The sequence below is a fragment of the Semicossyphus pulcher genome, unplaced genomic scaffold (assembly GCF_022749685.1).
Source record: "Semicossyphus pulcher isolate SPU_LCO1_2020_fin unplaced genomic scaffold, fSemPul1.0.p SCAF_7, whole genome shotgun sequence".
Lineage (NCBI taxonomy): Eukaryota > Metazoa > Chordata > Actinopteri > Labriformes > Labridae > Semicossyphus > Semicossyphus pulcher.
Window position 1 is genome coordinate 3,682,313 of NW_027211748.1, and position 23,095 is coordinate 3,705,407.

The 23,095-nt window shown below is 40.1% G+C and overlaps 1 protein-coding gene across 1 annotated transcript in view; it reads right to left on the reverse strand.

Moving 5' to 3' along the window:
- blvra (biliverdin reductase A) overlaps window positions 1-18,277 on the reverse strand; it is a 29,926-nt gene extending 11,649 nt beyond the window's left edge. Inside the window, exons 1-4 of the mRNA XM_069685046.1 lie at window positions 18,191-18,277; window positions 17,297-17,420; window positions 9,172-9,291; window positions 5,805-5,902 (exon numbers count right to left, since the gene is read on the reverse strand). Coding sequence (XP_069541147.1) covers window positions 5,805-5,902; window positions 9,172-9,291; window positions 17,297-17,415 — 337 coding nt within the window. The 5' untranslated portion in view covers window positions 17,416-17,420; window positions 18,191-18,277. The remainder of the gene's footprint in view (window positions 1-5,804; window positions 5,903-9,171; window positions 9,292-17,296; window positions 17,421-18,190) is intronic.
- Window positions 18,278-23,095: the final 4,818 nt, after the last annotated feature.

Here is a 23,095-nt window from a genome sequence, read left to right on the forward strand (position 1 = left end):
TGTCATTAAAGAGCTGTACTAATGTGCAGTTTGTGGAAGGTGAAGGTAGTGCAAATGTTTAACAGTGTTAAATTAAAAACAGTGCAATGTAAACATACAGTATGTAGTGTAAAAGTATCATTTGTATTCTGTATGAATCTTCCTGCCTCAGTGCTTCAGCAAACATAAGGTCAACTTCTCTGTTCATGTCCCCTGACAACCTCACCTCTGTTTGAGTTACCTTATCTTGGACGGCTTATTTTGTACTCTATAGTTCATAGAAATGTATGTGACAGCTGAAGGAAGAACATATTTTGTGCTGGCCTAAACTTATTGTATAGCTCCACATGAATGGTAAATGGACTGTAGTAGCTTATATATATAGTCTTTGCGACCACTCAAAGCTGCTTTTACACTACATGTCACATTTACCCATTCACACACACATTCATACACTGATAGCCCAATCAGTTATCACATTCATAGTTTGTGCAATGCAGGTTCAGGGTCTTGCCCAAGGACACTCCAACATGTAGACTGAGGGAGCTGGGTATCTAACCTCCGACCTTCTGATTGAAAGACGACCGACTTCACCACTGAGCCACACCCCATGAAGGACATGATGATAAATTAGTAACTTGTAACAGAGGTGGAGTTGTTTGCTATGTTCTCATTGGTTAAAGTGTATGCTATGTGTTCTATAAGAAGCAAAGTGTAACCTACTCTCTCGCAGAGGGAAGGGGCATATTTGTATTCAGGAATTCTCTCTCATCATATTTTGTATATAATATATTGGTTTTAAAATCCATCAAAAGTCCCAAATAATAAAAAGTATGATTAAGTCATATGTACGTAAAAATTGATTTTGTGTTCCTGCCAGAATTAAATATAAATAAATATAACTAAGAAGTGGATCTGTGGTGATTTAAATATAAATACCAGAATTACATAATTGCCAGAATAAAGTTCAATGCAAACATGAAGGTAAATACAAAATGAGAGTTACAATGTAAAAAGTTATATACATAACTCATCCTGCAGATGTTGAAGGACCTCAGCCTCCTCAGGAAGTACAGGCGGCTCAGGCCCTTCTTGTAGACGGCTTCACTGTTCTTGGCCCAGTCCAGTTTATTATCGAAGTACAAAGTACTAAGTACTTATAATCCTCCACAATGTCCACACTGACCCCCTGGATGGAAACAGGGGTCACCGGTTCCTTTGCCCTCCTCAGATGCACAATCAGTTCTTTTGTGTCACGTTGAGCTGGAGATGGTTCTGCTCACACATGTGACTGTGTTTCCCACCACAGTCCTGTATTCAGCCTCCTCACCGTTAGTGATACATCCAACCACAGCAGAGTCGTCAGAAAACTTGGCAGACACCAACATGGCAGGTCTCTGTGTTGAAGTTTAAGCTGGGTTTCGTTTTCCGGTAATTGCTTTTTTACAGGTAAAATCTGGTGAAGTCCGACATATTAAAAATCCACCGGTCATAATGTCGGGTGAAAATAATATATTTTCAACAAAAATAGTATCACTGATTCATTATAACTCCGTCCTTCAGGAATGTGCTAAACCAGCCATCAGAACCATTATTGGTCATTTTGGCAGAGAAATAACCGGCGAGGACGCGTCAGCAGCAACAACCACAGCTCCTCTCATCGATGCCACAAGCGCACGAGATGGCAGCGCTGTGATGACAGCGCTCTGCAGCTATCGGGGCTGGAATTTATCCATGGCCTGCTAAGTCCTCATCAGGGATTTCAGTGGAATATATGCTATCCCGATTCATATATATTTATTAATATTAGTATGTATAACGAACTGCACTCCCTCAGGGGGAGAGAGAGAGAGAGCATGCATATGGACAGCGCGGACACAGTGCAGAAAGTGGTCATTTGAGCATGAGACATGTTGTTCTGCTGTAGCCTATAAACTTTAGTTTAGTGAAGTTATTGAAGCAGAGTGCACCAGCTGGGCGTTCTCCTGGCTGTAACGTTATGTCTGACTGAAGTTTACTACAGACTTTACATTACGCCCTGTGCACCAGCTTTTGAATTTGCACTTGCTTTCCATTGCTGGCTATCTATTTACATGAATGTAAAAGTGTTAGATAGTAATGTTCTCTTAAAGGCATACAGCCGAATATTTCCGAGCCGGGATGACCGTGCCTGTTGATGTTTTTTTTTACGGTAAAAAAATATATAATTTGTGAGTACTCGATTACTTGTTCATGAGTTAATTAGATTACAGGAATATTGAAATCACTGGAAATGCCCATCCCTAGTGTTAATTAAGGTCCTGTTTCTAATGTAAATATCATAAGGTTCACACTTTAATAACTACAACAAGGATTCAGTTCAGTGCACACTGTGTCCCAACCCTACTCACAGTTGGTCAGTGACGCACACAACTCGTTCTTCTTGGCTACAGTATAGTCTGCAGCAGTGGCGCCACCAGGATTTTTTCCTGCAGCTGGCTAAGCATTTTTTCATTGTCTTTCACACAAACTATTATAAAGAGTTTAAGGAAAGTTATGATTTAAATGAATAGTAAATAATATTGTACAATATTCAGATTATTCAGGGCTTTCCACAAACATATGCAGTATTCAGCCATTGGGGAAAAGTAGACAGCTCTCTCAGCTGTTAGGTTTGGTACAAAATAATTGCTATACAAATGCTGTAATTGTTGTAATTAATTAACTTATAATGATCAACAGCCTAATAACAGTGTTCATGTTTGGATCTTTAAATAAATGACAACATATAGAAAAATAACTTTTGTATGCTGTCACATGCTCAGACTCTCATCTTACTCTCATCAGGTCTTTGAGCGGTCACTGTACAACCGTCCCTGCCTTAGACTTTGTTCCCTCCTGTATGTCATCAAGTAATTTTAAGTCAAGATCCGTTTTAGCTGCGCGCTATCAGAGCATTAGCATCACGATAACATTATCTAACAATCTATTTCCCTTCACATGCTGAACATCAAATGACACGTATGCTCGTACTTAAAGGAATATACTGTAGTTCTATTAGCGAACTGCTAGCTGCGGACTTCACATTGCTAACAATCTGCTTCTTGAGTGTCAAAAACTTTATTTCCTGTATTTGTGGATTATTTTATGCCCCAGTTTGTGATGGAAGTGTCTTTATTTGTAAATGAAAACAAATAATATAATGTCTGGTACTACTGGTAGTATAATGTTGTCCATGCAGAAATCACATGAAAGAGAGAGACAGCTTTACCTCTTCACTTAAGCTGCTGTCTCTCTGCCTCCTGACAGAGTTATCAAGATGTGACCATAACAGGGGGATTCACTTTATATTTTATTTTATGTTTTGCCAAAATGCAGTTGCATTAAACTTTTTCCTCATGGTGAGTTATAAAAGAGGCAATGACTATGAAATAAATAACATTTAAACGCACTGTAAGCTGACGGACTGCTGGAGAGAGCGAGAGCGAGGGGGAGAGAGAGAGGACACATACCGGTACATGTAAGAGCAGAACTGTGGAAATAAGAGGAAAACTAGTCATGATGATGAAGCTGATGTAGCTCTGTGTAACTCTCAGGTTTATCAGTGTTTGAACTAAACTGCAGCCTGGAGTCTCTGTTAAGAGAGACAAACAGAGTGACAGTGTCAGACAATGTCCGCGTTTAATAATCGCCACGGTCACGGAACATATACGAGTCTTCCAGTCTTAAAAGCTCGGTTTTCTCTACTGCTCTCATTTTAGAGCACGCCATGTCTACTTTTCCCTAACTCACTTATTTTTTCCATCTGTGTCTCTGTAACTCTCCTGTCAGCTAGCTCTTCAGTCTGTATCTGTGGGTCAGTGGTGATCTGAGTGACAGATTTGATTGGCTGAGTAGCGTTACATGTGATGATTTACAACAAATTCATTGGTCTGCGAGTTTCTTGGACCCCCCTATCACTACCGCAAAGACAAAAAAAGCTGCACAGGTTAAAATAAATGCGCTTGTCAAAACTATAAATAGGTCTGGGTCCGGAGACGACGGCAGTTGGGTCTGGATCCAGGCCGCGGTCCGCCGTTTGGGGACCGCTGCTGTAGGCTGTCCTTAAGGCTGTCCCCTTGTAATTTGATCACTCAGGACACATGATGATACCAGGTATAAATGAAGTCTGTATGTGTGTGTTTCTCTGACACTCTGACAAGCATCAGTGGAGGTCCTGCACGCGACAGGTACCCTAGGGGTAGAGAGCGAGGGGAGAATGTCCAATGGTTGTGGATGCAATCTTGGACAGAAAAAATTGGGAACATGATAGAATTGGTTGCCAAATATACTTGGTCGTTAACCTACCTGGGCCGCCCGCCCAGTTATAGTCTATGACCAGCAGCTTATGGGAAACACGTACATTACACGCTCCTATAAAGCCAGCTCTTGCCTTTTTTGTCAACACACCAAATACAACGTGTAAAAAAGGAAGTAACCTAAAGTAAAACGCCTTATTGCACCTTTTCATTACAATGCTGATGTGCTAGAGACACAAGGCCCCCAGGCACTGGAAAGCTATTGACCTGTGGCAATCCTGTGCATGTGCAATACACTGGGAACCAGAGGCAGTCATAGAAAAGTGTACAACAAGCCTTTTAGCTACTATTGTGAAAATGCATCTGTGGAAAAAACAGCTCATCTAATTAGTTTTCTCTGCTAAAAACAAAAAGAACAAAGCTCTGCCAAATCTAGACCCCAGTAGAGCTACTGCCTCTATATGTAGCCTTGATTTTCCTGAGCTAGGGGACTTTCCCCGAAAGGAGGACTGCAGCCTTTACCCCTGTAACAAACACTAATCTGAGGGACACCAGATGGGATCCACAGGAGGCTCTTTCTTACAGTGGCCAACATGGACAATCACGCTGCAACAGCCCAAACAGTTTAAACAGGCTGCAAGTTCAGAAACACATGCAAATGTCCAAAACAGAAGCAACAATGGAAACGCACTGCAAATGAAATAAATGTGCTACACATTCAAAAGGAAAAACCCTGCAATTCTGTTGACACAATGAAAGGGCTTCAGACCTGTGGGGGTGCCTGGTGTAACAGCTAAGAGCAACAAGTAACTGTTGCTTCTATCAGACCGACTGAGACCTCTACCACTACTGCCAATATAAAATCACCTGAGACCGCCTTCTGAAGTCAGTCTCATTTTGTTTTTCATTTTGGATCTGGAAGATAGGTGGAAAGATCCAACATTGGGACATAAAGTTTTGATTTTTATTCTGCAGCGGGACAAGGTGCCACTGATATGAATTTAAGCACTGAAAGACTGAAAGACTGAAAGACTGAAGTCTTGCGTAACTCAAGGCCCGTCTCAAGCATCAGACAACAGTATCTGAGACATTAGCTGTCTCATATGCATATTTACAGGCAGGATATCTTAAGTGCACAGCGATCACTGCGCTATGTCATCTTGTTAAGAGGTGCACTTGACCACAAGAAAGGCAGAATTTAACATTATAATTAATTAACAACTAATTAATAAAATAATTGTAAATATGTCATAGAAAGTCTTACAAGTTTTCCTTGTGTATCAAGCAGCATAGTTTTTCAGTTTCTTGTATTCCTGCAGTGTGACTGCTGCACCTGCAAACATCGCAATGTTGATACTAAAACAATATGTTGTGCAGCCCGAGGTGATACAGTATCTTTACAAACTAATTCATGAATCCACTGCTGAGGCGATTTATAAATACTGAAACATTCCATCAACTTCACCAATGATTATTAAAAGCATTTCTCTGAACGTACACTCCTGACCTGCACATGGAACAGCCATGAGGACATCATTGTTACATCACCTTTTTCCTCTGCAATATTCCAAAGCTCCACAGCAGCCTTGTGGTCCACGGTCATGGGATACTCGACGCAGACGTGTTTCCCTGCCTGCAGAAAAGTTCTGATGAGAGAGGAGGAGCGAGGTTTTCTGGTCAGAATTGGTCAAAGCAGGAATTTGATTAGATATTGGACATTAAATGTGACATTGTAAAATTCAGGCACATCACACACAAAAGGATCCTTAAAGGGATAGTTCTGATTGTTTAAGTGAGCTTGTATGAGTTATCAATAGTAAGTGTCCTACATACAGTACACAAATAGTCAGCAGCGTCTCTGTGTGGAGAAGCTGTCTCTGTGTTACTCGTGGGATGTTGGTGTTTACATTCAGCGGAGCTCGCCACCGCTATCTAAGAGCATTAGCACTCAACTGAAGTAATCTAAAAGGTAACCAGGACAGTCTTTGTTTGAACAGTCCAGAAAAAACAAACAAGCACCAGCTGTGATACCTTTGGAAAAGGTAAGTTTGTTTTCAGTCGGTGCTAGCCGCTGCACTTTCTGACACAAACAGCTTACATTATATATATTTTCTTTTATTTGTTACTGCTGACCTAAACACTGTTCAACAAGTGTTGACATAAAAATTAAATACAGTGTAAACTTAAACTGACATGTTTGTTTATATGTAGGACTTTTGAGTGGCTCAACTACGTGGTACTTTTGATCCCGTCTGCAGTGGTGCTTAGCTTAGTTTCCGTGTCTCTGGACAGCTCCACGTCTGCACCAATCACTTTTCTCAAGATGTTTATGCAAAACCAACGCCGAATAATTCAGTTTACACTCTGGCCATGCAAGAAGTCTGAACTCAAGCTGTTCGTTGAGTTAAATTAAACTAGCTCGCTCACAAGCTAATGCAGTGATTCCCAAACTGGGGAGCACTCCCCCTAGGGGGGGCCCGGAGTAATTACAGGGGGGGCGCTGCAAGGTTCAATAAAACATTGCATTTAGTCCTGCACTGTTAGCAAAGCATGACCAATTTTGTGAAAGGACTGCCAGGTAAACATAAGGTTGACGATGATTCTATACATCACAGTTGCCCCCCTCTCTTGATGGGCCCATATGTGCCATTGTAGCTTTTTATAGCCCCCCCTCGTTACGAGGTTAGCGCTAAAAGTAAACACTCTTGGAGTGTTATCAAGAGCAATGATAATCAGCCCCCCAGAGTCAGCAAAGTTTACAACTGCAGCAACCATGTATTATTCATTCATGTTTAAGATAAAAGGCACATGTCGAAGTTCCAAAGTTGTTGTTCACTAATCACAAGGTTGCGGCGAGGGAAAGATAAGACGTCTCATAAAAACCTACCGCAGAATAATTATGGACATTTTTACTTAGGCACCAATGTTAACTCTGTTTTACTAAATAGTTTCAAGTGGGGTTGTCAACATGAGACCAAGGAAAGGGAGGCATACATCGAGACTATGTCATCAAACACCACACTTTTCATGTTACCCCTACTGGACTCCATTTCTCCGCAGTACCTTCATAATGCTGCATCACCTGATAGGAAAGTGTCTTGTGACTTTTGATGCTTGGAGAGCAAATGTCCCTACTTGGCAAAAGACAAGACACTGTAAGAAATGTCAAAGAAGAAGAAGAAGACTTTTGCACAGTTGCCTCCTCCCCTTCAGATGCGACACTGGAACTTAACAGACAGCACAACCATTATTTTCAAGTGCCGTGTCAAATTCATGTTACCAAGTGACTTTTGTGTGTGGACCCTTTCAGAATTATATATGGAGAGAATCACAGCAGACTCAAATTTTGTGAAACATGTTGTGACGGCAATAAAGTTTTTTAAGTGTGGCGTGTTACCAGAATTGCTAGGAAAATGGTTTACACACAATACAGTGCTGAATGTTGGTGTAGCGTGATCCGTAGGCCTGTTTCCTAGAAAGGAATCATTTCAATAGAAATCCCAGTTTGCCCACAAATGAGATTTGAAGCTCAAGTTGGACAAGATATAGTAACCGTCTGACTGGGGGACAGCAGTACAGTGGGGGAACTACAGGACATTTTAGGAAGTTACTGGTTGCTGCTTGTGTATTCTGACATGGTATGTTTCTAACTCACATCTAAAGGAGCACTTTGACACATTTCATAGAAGTAAATGTTTTTTTACAAGAAGAGAAAACACAATTAGTGATTCAACCTATTCCCAGTTTGTGATAGCTTTTCACTGCTGCTCTAACTCAAGGTTTTATAGCGTTTTCCATGTTGACTCTTCTTCTTCTCGTCATGTATTAGTCCTGATGATGATGATGAGTAATGATTCCTGAAGAGGTAGCCTACACTTTCCACAGACAGATTGAAGAACAGCTTCATCAGTGTGAGAAGAAGTTCCTGAGTAGGCTTGAGGGAGTGTTTTGCAGCAGTAGTAGGAAGAACTGGTGACACATTCATTTTGCTGTCATCAAATTGTGAAGTGTCAAGAGTACGATGTTTCAGTTCACTCTCTGATGTATGACCTTTATCCCTCAGTGATTGACATTCAGTGTTTAAAGATTTAATCTGTTCATGTAATGAGGTAATAGCACTGTGTGTCTCCTCCGTCTGGACCTCAGTGTCCTGGATTTCAACAGTCTGTACCTCTGCTTCTGATGCAGTGGCTTCTGCATATAGTGACGTCACGTGCATACCCTCTATAACTTTTAATGTTCAATCAAATCAAAATGGCTGACTTCCTTGTGGGTTTTGGGTATGGGTACAAGAGGCTTTTTTGTAGATATGCACACCAAATTTCATACTTCTAGGTTCAAGTAACCTCTATGTGGAGGCCTTTTAGAAATCCTCTAGGGGGCACTATGGAGCTATTTTGCTGAACTCATGCCGAAGGCCCAGAAAGTATCAAATATTTCGCCCAGACCTGATGCGTGTGCCAAGTTTCATTAGTTTTGGGGCATGTTAAAACCACCTAATATGCTACTCATTTGGCATGAGAATAATAATAATAATAATAATAATAATAATAATTCCTTCCATTCCAGTTGGGTCCTCGCACCCGTCTGTGCTCAGGCACTAATAATTCCTTCAATTTCAGGTCCTCTCAGGGCTCGGGCCTTAATTATGGGAAATCCATGAGAAATTGACTCTTAAAATATGGAAGACAATTATAACAAAATATAAATTAGAGGTAGATATTCAAATCCTTAAATGGTGTGTATATGACATGATTATACTCCTAAATAATTAGATACCACATTTAAAGATTTTGTAATATACTTACCACCACACATATTTATAATATACTTTCTGTTGGTTTTTCACTTTACTTGAATTAATTCAGTGACTTATTCATTGTATAGACATTTTACAGTTAGTGTCAAACATTACCTGATGTAATCTTCATGCGACACATTCTCGGTACAGATGAAAGCCACTTGAATGTCCTCTCTGCTCACAGCCTCCTGCACTGAGATCTGACTCACCCCCTGCTGAATGTCCAGGCTTCTCCTGTTTACAAAAAAGAATTTCAAAGAGCCATTTTGCAGGAGGAGTAATGTTGCACTCAAGCTAAAGCCAGTTAAAGTTTGTCTAGTCAGTGTTCCTGTCAAGCCCAAGTGTTTTGCCTCTCTCTCTCATGATCACTCACGCCCTCCTCCTCTCTCATGATCCACGCACCAAGCTCTGGAATCAAATTACCTCGCTCACCAAAAAAGCCTCAATTAATACAGTTTTTTGGCCTTTTTTTAAATCCTACAGCTGTCCAGTGTGAATGGATGTTTTACTAGCATGTATTTTGGAAGTAGTTAATCCAACTTTACTGATCAACACCAGAGCAGAAGGCACCGAAACAGTCAATAGAAATGATCATTGTTGCTTTTTGCTGGGCTGTCCTCTGGTTCTATCACCATTCTGCACCAAGGCAGCTGTGGCTCAGGGGCGGCTGTGGCTCAGTGGTGGAGTCGTTCGTCTTTCAATCGGAAGGTTGGAGGTTCAATCCCCAGCTCCCTCAGTCTACATGTCGAAGTGTGAAGAGAACCGGGTCTACCGGAACCTGAGGACCCCGATGGATTTGGGTCCACGTATTACATGGTCAAACGGGTCCTCAGGTTCCAGTGAAGACCTCTAATTCATACCCGTTGGCTAAGCCACAGGGAGCAAATGTGTAACACGTGTGTGGCTTCTAAACGAGCCACGCCTTTGTCATCAGTCGGCATGACAGCAAGTGGACTTTTAATCGGAGGTAACGAGTTGATTAGCATCGCTGTTTTTATCAACACGACATGGACAACAGGAAACCTGGATGTGTTTTATGAACTTTCTTGGTGGAGGATGGATTATATGCACGGACAGGCTCAGGGGAGAAGGCTGCGTCACACACAGGTAGGATAAAAAGGTTTGTTTTGACAGCTGACTAGCGGTAACTCGATAATAGTAATCAGATGTAAGGTCGGTGCTGATCGGGTCTGTTTCACCCGGCCGGGGTCGGCTCTGACATGACTCAGTTCAGGCCCCAGTTTCAAATAATAGCCGGGTCCGGTTGGGGTTCCGGGTTGCATAATTACGTGTCTCTTAGGGTTCAGGCACAACATTTTGGACCCATGAAGACCTCTAGTATGAATGTGATAACTGCACTTTACGTAGCAGCCTCTGCCATCAGTATATGGGCAGCATTTTTACCCGTTGGCAATGCCACCGGGAGCAATTTGGGGTTCAGTGTCTTGCCCTAGGACACTTGACATGTATCCTGAGGGAGCTGGGGATCGACCCTCCGACCTTCCGATTGAAAGACGCCCGACTCTACCACTCAAGTGTACGAATGTGTGTGAATGGGTGAATGTGACATGTAGTGTAAAAGCAGCTTTGAGTGGTCTCAAAGATTAGAAAAACACTATATAGGTACAGATCATTTACCATTTACTCTCTGCTTCCATCAAGTTCCATGTAGTTAGCTCACAGTTCAGCCTGCATTACTCTGCGTACAATGTAAAAGTGCAGGCATAAACTAACATAAGGTAACACAGGGGTTAATCAAATTTAAATTATAAATCATTATTTTCAGAGTCCAAATAATCCCTTTAAGAACTTTCTGATGTGCATTTGGTGTTGAAACGGTTTTAAAGGGAAGCTGATTCAGCTGTTTTCATTTTGCAGGCTGTTGCTCGTTAAGCTGGTTAGTGCTTTGATAAGGGCCCTATCGGTCTTAAAATGAGGTAGCACGTTGCTATCTCGAGGCAGAGAGTGACTGCACTAACAAAAACATGGTCTAAAGTGTATGCTGCAGTATTCCGCGCTATTTTAAAGGCGTAAATGCAAAAATATCGATGCTTTGAAGTATCGCGACATTTCATTTTCATGATAATGTATCGATTTTCCCGACCCTCATATCGATACATATAATGGATTTAAGACGCCCTCATATTTCCCTCAAATTGTGATCATAACGACCTCCGCTCCTGTAGATGTCGCTGTAACGCTGGGAGGCTGGTTTCTTCCCTGCATCAGTCGCTGCCGGCTTTACTGCGGAAGAGCAGGGGGGAAATCAAAGCAGACGTCGGACTGTACTTCGGCTTTGCAGCCAGGACAGAGACAAATGATTTAAATAATCAACCTACGATTGCACTGAGAAGACACCACACAGATAACCTTTTTTTGTCACACCTACAGCTCTGCTGTGACTGAAGTGCTGTTACAGGGCCGCATGTCCCTCTTCCTGTTTCTCCATCACAATATGTGTCTGCTCTGTTTGTTATCACAAGTTACGTTTTGCAAAACCCAAAAAAGTTTCACATTTCTCACCGTGACTCCGTTTTGTGAAGAAGGCTCATCATTAAAATGATCCACAGTCGATGTAGTTCTGTCGGATGACATCGGCACTACACTTTAAAGCTTTAAAACAGCACAATAACAAGGTCCATATTTAACATAAGACATGAAGGATGTGGATGTCTCTGTATGCGTGTGTGTTTGTCTGACGGCGTACACTGCTCGGAACATGTGTGGGAGGGGCACAGCACAAGGGAGGATGTTGAGTAATTAAGCGATCTTTGATGAAGATCTTGAACAGATAAAATAAGAAACATGACAGAATTGGTCATCAAATAAACCTGGACAACGGTGTTGTCTATGTACAGTTGCAATCGAAATTATTCAACCCCCATTGCACATTAGGTTTATCGGCAAAATATACAATTTCTCAGCTGTTTGCAAAAAACAAATTACACAAGAACTGTTTAAGTAGTTCAATGAAACTAATATTACAAGGGGTTTGATCCAAATTCAACACAAAATGCTACTTTTAATGACTACTGCAGCCTCAAAATTATTCAACCCCTTCATGGCAAGCATTTTCAGTACTTGATACAGCACCCTTTTGCTGTTATGACCTGCTGCAAACGTGATGCATAGCCAGACACCTGCTTCTGACAGCATTCCTGAGGAATCTTAGCCCATTCCTCATAGGCAATGGCCTCCAGTTCAGAAATATTCTTGGGTGTGCGTTTTCCAACCGCCTTCTTCAAATCCCACCAGAGATTTTCTATAAGATTCAAGTCAGGCGACTGTGACGGCCACTCTAGAATCTTCCATTTCTTCTTCCGAAACCAAGCCTTGTCGGACTTTGACGCCCTAGCTTCAGCTTCCTCGCAGATGGCATGACGTTTTTTCCTAAGATTTCTAGAGCCTGACCGATATTGGATTTTTGGGGCAGATGCCGATTACGATATTAGGGAGTAAAAAAATTGCGATATCGATATATATCGGCCGATATATTCACATATGTTCAAAATGTATCTGAAATTAAAATATTAATATTCCAAATCTGAAAAGTTATTGCCACATTTGCATGACATACAAAATTCAAATAAAGTAGTGTTTCTGTAGCAGCTGTAATAGCACTAAAATAACATTAAATTAAATTGAAATGAGTATAACACAAAAACACACAAAAGTAGGAACAAAAATGATTTTCTTGTTTTTCCCACCTTCACTAAACACAGACCAGCTCAATTAACAGACTGATACTGTTAATAATAGTAATAAAAGCCTAATGAGCAGGATTTTCTATATTAAATATTCCCTCTTAATCAACATCATAATCCAGGAGAATTGTGAGCTGGTGTCTGTATCTGCAGAGGATCTGCCCTTCGTCTGTGTTTCTATTCTTATCATTCTGCTCTGTTTGGGAAATTTTGGACGATCTATGGACTTTCTATCGCGGGGCAGCGGTCTGGAGCTCAGACAACAGTCCGCAGGTCGGGACTCAATCAACACGTAGCATCACAGTGACATGGCTGTCTCTCTGCTCTGCTCTCTGTCTGTCTGTAACACCGTAACATCGTAACTTTAACATCTTTATGAGACGTGAGAGGGACGTCACAAAACGTCTTCATTTGCTGTTCTGTGAATGAGAACAGTCCGCGCGCGAGTGTGTCTCACTGCTGTAAGGAGCTGCAGGTGTGACGGAGGGCGGAGTAGACAGACGCACACACGGGGCAGCAGCGCGACGATGGCTTATTAAAACAAAACCCTGTATCTTCCTGCGGGGTTGTACGGAGGTGTAGACGTGTAAGCTTGTTGTTTAGAGCGTAACCGCTGTGAAACTAGCAGACAATAAAGCTTAAAGCTCCTAGAGTTCCAGTTTTGTTTCATTGCTCCACAGAACAGAATTCCAAAACTTCTGTGGCTTATTTATATGGTTTTGAGCATATTGGAGCCGACTTTTCTCGTGCTTTTGGGTCAGTAGTGGTGTACGTCTTGGAGTCCGGGCATGGAGCCCTTCAGTGTTTAGTATGAGCCTTACTGTGCAAACTGAAACCTCAGTGCCTGCTGCCACCAATTCTGGCTGCAGGTGCTTTACAGTCACTCTAGGGTTTCTCTTTATGCCACGTCCAGGTAGTGTAGGCACTGTTCCTTGAACTTTGAACTTGCGAACTATGCTTTCGTTCTTTTTATATCCTTTTCCTTGCTTGTTCAAGACAATGATCTCTTCTGAACTTTTTGGACAATTCTTTTGACTTTGCCATATTTCTAACATGCAAAGCACACCTGAACTAATGAAGCCCTTGATTAGTTGCATCAAGTGTGCTTGAGACAGGGGGTTGAATCATTTTCAGACTGCAGTAGTTATTAAAAGTAGAATTTCGTGTTGAATTTGGATGAAAACCATGGTAATATTAATTTTATTAAACTATTTCAGCTGTTCTTCTACTTTGTTTATTGCAAACAGCTGAAAATGGTACATTTTGCCAATAAGCCTAATATGCAATGGGGGTTGAATAATTTTGATTGTGTGTGTATGTGTGTTTGTCTGAGGAGCATGTGTGAAGGAGGGGCGCAGCGCGGATGGAGGATGTTCACTATTAATCAATCGTTGATGAAGATCTTGGACAGACAAAATAAGAAGCAATAATATACCTGGGCGACCTGCCCTGGTATCATCTATGTGTTGGAAACACTGTGACAATATAGCAGCCATATTCATTTCAGTTTAGTGGCACATAAGAATACTTTTAATATGCACTTTATTTTGATATGTTATTTTCATTTTAGTTCCCTGTCTTTAGTGACACAGAACACATTTTATTCCTATGTAGTGGCCTAAACATTTGAGTATAGTGACACATTAAGCACTTTATTTTCATATGATGTGTAGTGGCATCATTCTATTCAGTGTGTTCAGTGAAACTGCAATTCAAACATTGTTCTAATAAATTATAATGGACATTTTTAATTAAATAGTTTTAATTCAATTTGTGCACTACCCGGGTGGTACACAGCAGGTTGTATTCTCAGTTCCACTTTTACATTTTCTGTAAATTATGTAGAATATTGCAAAGTATCGCAATACGTATCGTAACGTGACCCAAGTAACGTTATATGTATCGCATCGTGAGGTCCTTGCGAATACCCAGCCCTACTATTTCAGGGGCACTTTATAAAGACGTACGATCTACCTTTCTTTAATGCTTAGCACACCAAACATAAATGTGCATAATCCTGAGATAAAAAAAAAACAAATCAATAAAAGTTAGACTGTTGAGCCTTGTGCATAAATGCCCACAGCATCTCTACTAATGTGCAGACGCAGTTATTGTTTCTGCTGTGGTGAGACATCTGCAGCAGTTAGAACTTAATATCCTGGAGGGACTGAAAAACTGTGATGCAGGTTTTTGTGATATTTTTCTGTGATTATTGCAGCATGAAATGTCTGATTTCTCAGGAGCATTTTTAAAAATAAGTTGCAATAGATGAGAGCAGCCAAACATCACTTCCCTGTTTCCAGAACGACCATGTCCCCATATGCGTTTATCTGCGGGGCATTGTAACCATAAGTATGTATTTTCACAACAACAACGTGAAATCTTGAAAAAAGAACACTTGAAGTAAGTAGTGTACTCAGCCATGGTACAAGCACAGAAATCACAGAATGATCTCTGAATGAGCAGATAATCAACCTCGGAGGTGAAAACTGAACTGTTGTTTGTGTGTTGCTCTGTTTAACATTGATGTTATCGCGTGATTTCGCAATTCTCGCGCGATCTTGTGATCTCGTGAATCCAGTTGCTTGGGCCAGCGCGCCGCTGCGCTGCGGATCAGACACGCTTCCTGTGGGCAAGGGCTCGCGCTGTCTGACGGACCAGAACCACGGATCCTGTGTGATCCGGTTGTTGTTATTGGTGTTGTTGATGATAAAACAAGAACACGTGTTGTTGTTGTTGTTTCTCTCTTTGCCTGTCTCTATCCTGCATTTCCCTCTATCCCATTTTCGGCCCATCCAGTTGAGGCAGATGGCTGTTCAACATGAGTCTGGTTCTGCTCGATGTTTCTGCCTGTTAAAGGAAGTTTTTCTGCCAATGTGGCGAATGATACAAAGTACTGCTCGTGGTGGATTCATGCTTTGCTCTTTTTGTCAAGTGTCTTGAGATAACTTTGGTAATGATTTGTCGCTGTACAAACAAAATTTGATTGATTGATCGAAGTACCTGCCGTATATTAGAAAACATATGATAAATACAAAAGGTACGGTGGCCCTGAGAGCTCAACGCACAGCAACTAAAGAAAACACATGCAAATACTCAAAACACAAGCAAATTAAGAAAACATCTTCATCAATTTGACAACACATGCGCAGCATTTAGAAAACCAGCAGCAAATAGAAAATTGTATTTGCAGCGTTTTTGTATTTGCTGCGTTTTTGTATTTGCTGCTCGTTTTGTAAATGCTGCGCATGTGTTGTCAAATTGATGAAGATGTTTTCTTAATTTGCTTGTGTTTCGTGTATTTGCATGTGTTTTTTTAAGTTGCTGTGAGTTGTTGAGCTCACAGGGCCACCGTAAAAAGGATCCCAAATGCAAAAAATGTATATAAAAGTAAAGAAATCCAGAGTAGTGGATTTCATGTCTATTGTTATTTGTTTTTGGTGGAGTGGGGGAATCTGATCTTGGTGTATGATCATCATAATGAACCTATTCTTCATTACTGAAAAAAAAAATGGAGAAAAAGTCTGTTGAAACATAAATGTATTTATTCACTGACCTATAGTTGTGAAATTGTTACTGAAACATACAAGAAACAGTATATGGACTATAGCCTTGTGATTTATAATGAGAGGCAATGACAGTAAGCAGAAATAGTAAAATGTTATCGTAACATACTGTGTAATGTCACAAAATTCCCTGGTGAGTATCATAAATGTAGCCCACAAGCATTCTAAAATAAAGTTCTCAGGGCAGTAATGTATTATATATCCACATAAAGATACAGCAATACGCTGCAGTGACGGCCACTAGCTCCCACAGGCTTGGTCACTACTACGGTTTCACCAATAGATGGAGACAAAGACTGTGTGTTCGCACAGAAGGCCAGGAGCTAAACTAGTTCTGATAACAAAAACAACAGAGGTAAGACACAAATTGTAACTGTAAAAAGTGAAGTTTATATTTTCTGGTTTCTGTCAGTTTTCCTGGCGAGTTTTAGTCGTGCAGTGACAAGAGTTATAATGTTAGAATCTCGTTTCTGATCGTTTCAGTGGTTACCATGAAGATATCGAGAGCCCTGTGTTTGCAGGCACGCACCGTGTTCAGACGGAGAATGCTTTTTTGCCTCGAGCTCTTTCTGTTGCTCAGTGTGTGGCGTGTTTTGTTTAGGTGGAAATGGTTACGCTAGCTTTATAGTCGTGCTTCTTCTGATTAAAACTGTGTGTCATGTGACAACGCCCTGTGTAGTGCGTTTACTCATGCCCCAGCCCCCTGTATACAGGTGCTCTTGGGATGAAGAGGTTAAAGGACTGTACTGTGACTTTTGCCAGTGGTGTTCTGAGGGTCTAATGTTGGGACCAATCCAAGGATCGAATGTATCTGAGAACACAGATAAATCTTTTTCACATGCTTTCATTCGTGGACAAACATCCTCATTCTGTAAGAGCACACACTGAGATGCAAACACACATTACAAGCACAGAGTCTACGCAGAAGGACTGTGTGTTGCCCTTCCTTATGCTTCACAGCTTTGTTACCTGGATATGAACCCTCTGACAGTGAGTTTCTCTGCAGGACTGCCAGGCATGGGGGCTAAGATGTCTCTAATCCTCACGCAACCTGCTGTGCCAATGCCAACTACCACCGCTCCAAACATACTGACTGAAAGAGAAAGTATTACCAAACAGATCAGTGACTTGAGTTAAATCTTGTGTCCATGATATTTCACATATAATTCAAGTCAAGTAACAATTCCATGTTTAAATCAGAGCCTTAGCAAGATTATATAAAAACAAATTAACCCTTTCTGTTAAAAAGAGCCATTCTATTTCATCCTTACACAACATAGGCATGGAAAAGAGAAATCTTTAGAAGAAGTGGAATATTAGTAGTAATTATACAAGATCTACAAAATAAAAAAAACTTATGATGAAACCAACTTGTGATGTGGTGAATTAACTAATTTATGTATTTCTCGATTATATTTCGATATAAATTGTCAAATTTTAGTTATATTTCAAATTGTCTTGATTAGGTAACCGGTCTCTGAAGTACTGGCATTTCACCCAATTTAAAAACAACAACAACTTAAGTTTATCTCTGAAAAACACACTTCCCTTCAGGATAGATAAACGTTCAGTGTGCATGCAGTGTATGCTACGCCTGTGGGCTGCTGGATGACACTGGTATCGAAATATACATATTAATGTGTCAAACCAAGCACAGCCTTTGTAGATTTCATTTAAACATATGTGGCGAACTTTAATCATAAAGCAAACACTGACAGCTTAGCTGTAAACGCAAAATACAGCAGAACCTGCCGCATGTGCAGCGTGTAACGTCAACTAGATTATGAAAACCATTTATTTAACGACATTCAGCGGGACAAAGCGACGGGATGAACGCCTGAAGAGTAAATGACTTTTCCTTACCTGGTGTTATTTAAATCTGTCGTGGCCCCCAAGACAAAATCTAGCTACTGTTCATGTACCGATGAGTGTCATCTGATCGATGCCCAACTACTGCTTCTTCTTCTTCTTCTTCTCTGAGGTTATGGCGGATTGCAACAACATTAAAAGGTGCATATCGCCATCTACTGGACCGGAGTGTATGATACTGTACGTCAGGCTAAATGAAGGAAATAAAAACTGAAAACAAATTTTAAAAATTAATAAATAAATAACCAAAACATATTTAAAAAGAAAAAAGAAAATTCCTATATCCTACAATATACGCCGGTTTCTGTAAGAACAATAATGAGAGCCTTGCAACATTTCAATACATTTTCACCCTTTCCGAAAATCCCTTCCAAATGTCATCCCCACCCCAACCTGCCTATCTTGGCATGTAATATGTTCCTCTCAACTTTATATTTCCTACACTTCATGAAGACATACATTTCTGGGGTCATCCCACCTATCTGAACTACACTTGGCTATGCAATAGACAGCTTCTTCCTCTGCCACGTGCCCCTCACTGCCGTTCTTACTAGTAATTTGGCCTTACCTTTTCCAAAGGGAACTTTCAATATTTTATCTTTATCTCATTTCAATGCTCTCTTTGCAATCTAATCTGCTCTTTTGCTACCTTCCACCCCAGCATGAGCAGGAACCCAGCAAAACTGTACATTTAGGTGACTGCTATGGAGCAATAGGATGCACGTTTAAGTACGCACCCAAATATTCGTATAAAGACCCAAATACCAACAGTATAAACTCGGCTAACGGCTAACAGTCCATGATGCCGCCAAAACAAAACCCCAGAAAAGACGATGTTGAAGGCCACGCCAAAGCCCCGACCCCGCTTGAAAACAAGCCCCAAGAGGAGGTTGCAAGCCAGGCACCCATTCTACAAGCTCTAGAAATCATTCGCCAGGAGCTCACTATGGTGAAGCAGGAAATTTGTGCTAAAATAGACTCGTATTGAAGATTTAATTGCGACACTAAGTATGCACACTATCACTTTCTTTGAACTTTACAGTGGGCAGAGGGGCGGGGTCTGCACCCAGACTACACATGTGTATCTTCCTTATTGTGATGTACCATATCATTAATCAGATGAAACTCATTATCTATGGAAGATGATGTATCAAGTACAACAGGGGGGAGAGGACTTTCTTTGTTTATATAATTATCTTTATTTTAATGTCATGCTTTTCACCACGGGGCTTCGCTTACAATCACTTACTCACACCGAGTATATAATAATACCATGATGTATAAGATAGTAAGATGCTGTGTACTATCTTAGAATGGAGTGAGTCTAACATGAAAACAATTACGTACACAAAACATGAGACAAAATTACGAGACACTTACAATCACATCACATTCATCTTACACGTCATCCCAGTCCCTTACCCTCTACAAACATAACATAAAATAACATATTACACACACACACACACACACACACACACACACACACACACTTTCTATGTCCTGAAGTTATCTTTTATAGGGCCTCATAAATGTACTTCCATACCTCACTGAATTGCTTTGTTTTCTTGTTATCCTCAGACAATGACTTTTCTATGGTCAAATAATATTTCATCAGTTCTTTCCAAATGTGTCAAGTAGGAGCTTCTGTATTTGTCCAGTGTTTTAGAATGAGCTTCTTACAAACAAGGGAGGAGAACATAATCTGCCATCCCATAGGATATCTTATTTTTTCTGCATCCTGAAAGATACACAGCTCAGCTGAGAATTTAATTTCTGTTTGCAAATATTACATATCCATTCTTGAATTTCGTTCCGCACTTTGCTCACTTTTATACAAAGCCAGAAGGAATGCATAAGGGAGTCATGAGAGCCACACGTCACACACTGATCAGAGGATTCTGGGTAAAATGTATGGATTTTATCTCTTGTATAATATATTCTAGTCATCAATTGTATCAACCAATCAACCATCAATAGACTTTCATTTGTAGTAAGATATAAACATTTCTTCCATTTTGTGTTGGCTTCTTTAAAGTGGAGATCTTTATTCCATTTATCATAGAACCTTTGTAGTGGGTACTGTTTAGCTTGTTCCTTCAGCAGCATGTTGTATATTTTGCCAATTAGTCGTTTCTTTATTCCTTCTTTAAACAGAACGTCCTCAAGGGGTCCTGGTACCAAATCATAATGTCGATTCTTGATTTGTCAATGCAAATTTATTCTGAAGTCCTGTAAATGATTGAATCCTGTTCTGCATAATTATATCTGATGAATGTTTAATTCCCATGTACTCCAAGTGGGCCAGCTGAGCTCCATGTTTTCGAGTTTTATTGATGGATTATTCCAGATCTGAACTAAATTGCACTGCTAAAATTTCTTTCATTTTGTTCCATGATTTTAAATGGACTGTACTTAAAGTACCTAACTGTCAATCACATTCATACCCGTTAGCTATGCCACCGGGAGTAATTTGGGGTTCAGTGTCTTGCCCAAGGACACTTCAAGGTTTTTAAAGTCTTCTGGGATGCTACAAGGTCCTTTATTAATTTGCATCTATTCAGTTTTTTCAATGTTCATCTTGTATCCTGATTTTTTGGAAAAATCCTCTATGATTTCCAACTCCTTTGGAAGAGATTTTTTCATATTAGTTAAATATAACATCAGATCATCCGCAAATAAACTCAATTTCTACATTTCTTTATGTTATGCCACTCACTTCCTCTCTCTGTCTAATTCTCTGAGCCAGTGCAAATAAGGAGGGAGATGAAGGGCAACCTCGTCTAGTGCCTCTTTTTAATCTAACTGTCTCAGATAAAGAGCCATTAACACAGACCTGTGCTGTTGGTGACTTATTAATTGTCTTTATCATTTCATCAGGAATTCCAAACATTTCAAGTACTTTAAAAAGATAGGCCCATTCCAATCGGTCGAAAGCTTTCTCAGCATCGACTGCCATCAGCGTCGAGTCCAGTTTTTGCTTCTTAGCATACTGCATTAATGATATACAGGTTCTAATGTTAGTTTTAAGACTTCTATTTTGTATAAAGCCAGTTTGATTGTAGTGGATTATATCTGGGAGTAGCTTGGCTATTCGATTAATTAGGACTTTTCGTAATCATTTTATTGTCACTATTAATTAAACTTATAGGTCAATATTCGGCTGGAGTATTACCTTCCCGCCCAGGTGTTGGTATCACATTGATAACTGCTTGGTACATTGTTTGCAGTAGGACCTGATGTTTTCATGCTTTATTAATAAAAAAATAATGAGCTAATCTGTGTCCAGAATGTAGAATAAAATTATTTTGGCAGTCCATCCGTGCCTGACGCCTTTTTTGGCAGAAAGCGATTAATTGCTCTTTTAACTTCTGATACTGTTCTTTCCTTCCTTTAATCCTCTTTTTGTTCAGCAGATAAACACCCAAACGTGACTGATTTTAGAAAGGGCACTGGGTCGTGGTTCTTTGTTATATCAGATTTATATACATTTCTATAGTGTGCTGCAACTTTTGATTAATTATTTCATTATCTGTTATTGGCATGTAGGAGACTGTATCCTTCAGTGCTACGGTGTGCTTTTTACTACTCTTTTGACTAAAGCACTCAGTTGTTTGAGCGTTTTATTTGCTGATAAGATATTTTCTGAAATCTGCTGAAATATTCTTCCTACAAATCAAAAGCCTCCAATCACTTCCACTACATTTATTTGTATCATGTTTCCCACCATGAAGCATTTGTGAAAAGTTCTATACAATTAAAATGCATTATAACAACTACATGGGCCTCTGGTTCCTTAGACGTCAGCGTAAATCCACACAAAGAAAACATGGTGCAGACGAGAATAGGTGGACGTAAACCAAGTAAGAAGGTGAAGGTGCCGTAAGTGCCCTGAACTATTGAACCTACCTATGAAATTTGACCTTTTCTCGAGGATAAGGATATTTTTATTGTCATTCTGTAACATGTTATACATAAAAAGGAACAAAGTGAGGTACGCAGGTCCCTGTGCTGGTAAATGTCACTGATGGTGGTCTGCATATTTGGTAAGCATATTTATTGGACAAAATCCTTCATGGTTATATTATTATTAAATATTAGATTAGATCACAATGAACTACAGTTTTGCGTCTAACCAGAGGTGAAAAGTAGCGGTAATGTACATATACTGTACATATATACAGTATATATACACAGTACTGTGCTAAAGTTTTAGGCAGGTGTGAAAATATAAATAATAATTGTATATTTTTATCAATTTACAAAATGATCAGTGAGCGAACAAAAGAAAAATCTAAATCAAATCAATATTTGGTGTTACAACCCTTTGCTTTCAAACCAGCATCAATTCTTCCAGGTACACTTGCACACAGTCAGGGATTTAGTAGGATCATAGTCAGGTATCTGATCAACCAATTATACCAAACAGGTGCTGATGATCTTCAATGTCACATGTAGGTTGAAACACAGTCATTAAGTGAAACAGAAACAGCTGTGTAGGAGGCTTAAAACTGGGTGAGGAACAGCCAAACTCTGCTACCAAGGTGATTTGATTGTGGTTTGATTTCTTCTGTTCATTCACTGCATTTTGTTCATTGATGAAAATAAACTATTAACACTTCCATTTTTAAAAGCATTCTTAGTTTACAGCATTTTTCACACCTGCCTAAAACTTTTGCACAGGACTGTATATACACACACAGAGTATACAGAGTATGGATGATATGAGTCATAATAATAGAACGGGCGTGTGTTAATCGCACGTTAAAATAATTTATGGCGTTAAAGGGAACCACAGTGCACCACTTTCTTCACTCCGACCAAAGTGAAATACATGAGAATGATTGTCCGTCATGAGACATGACATGACAGATTTCTGCTACCAGAAACACTACAGAA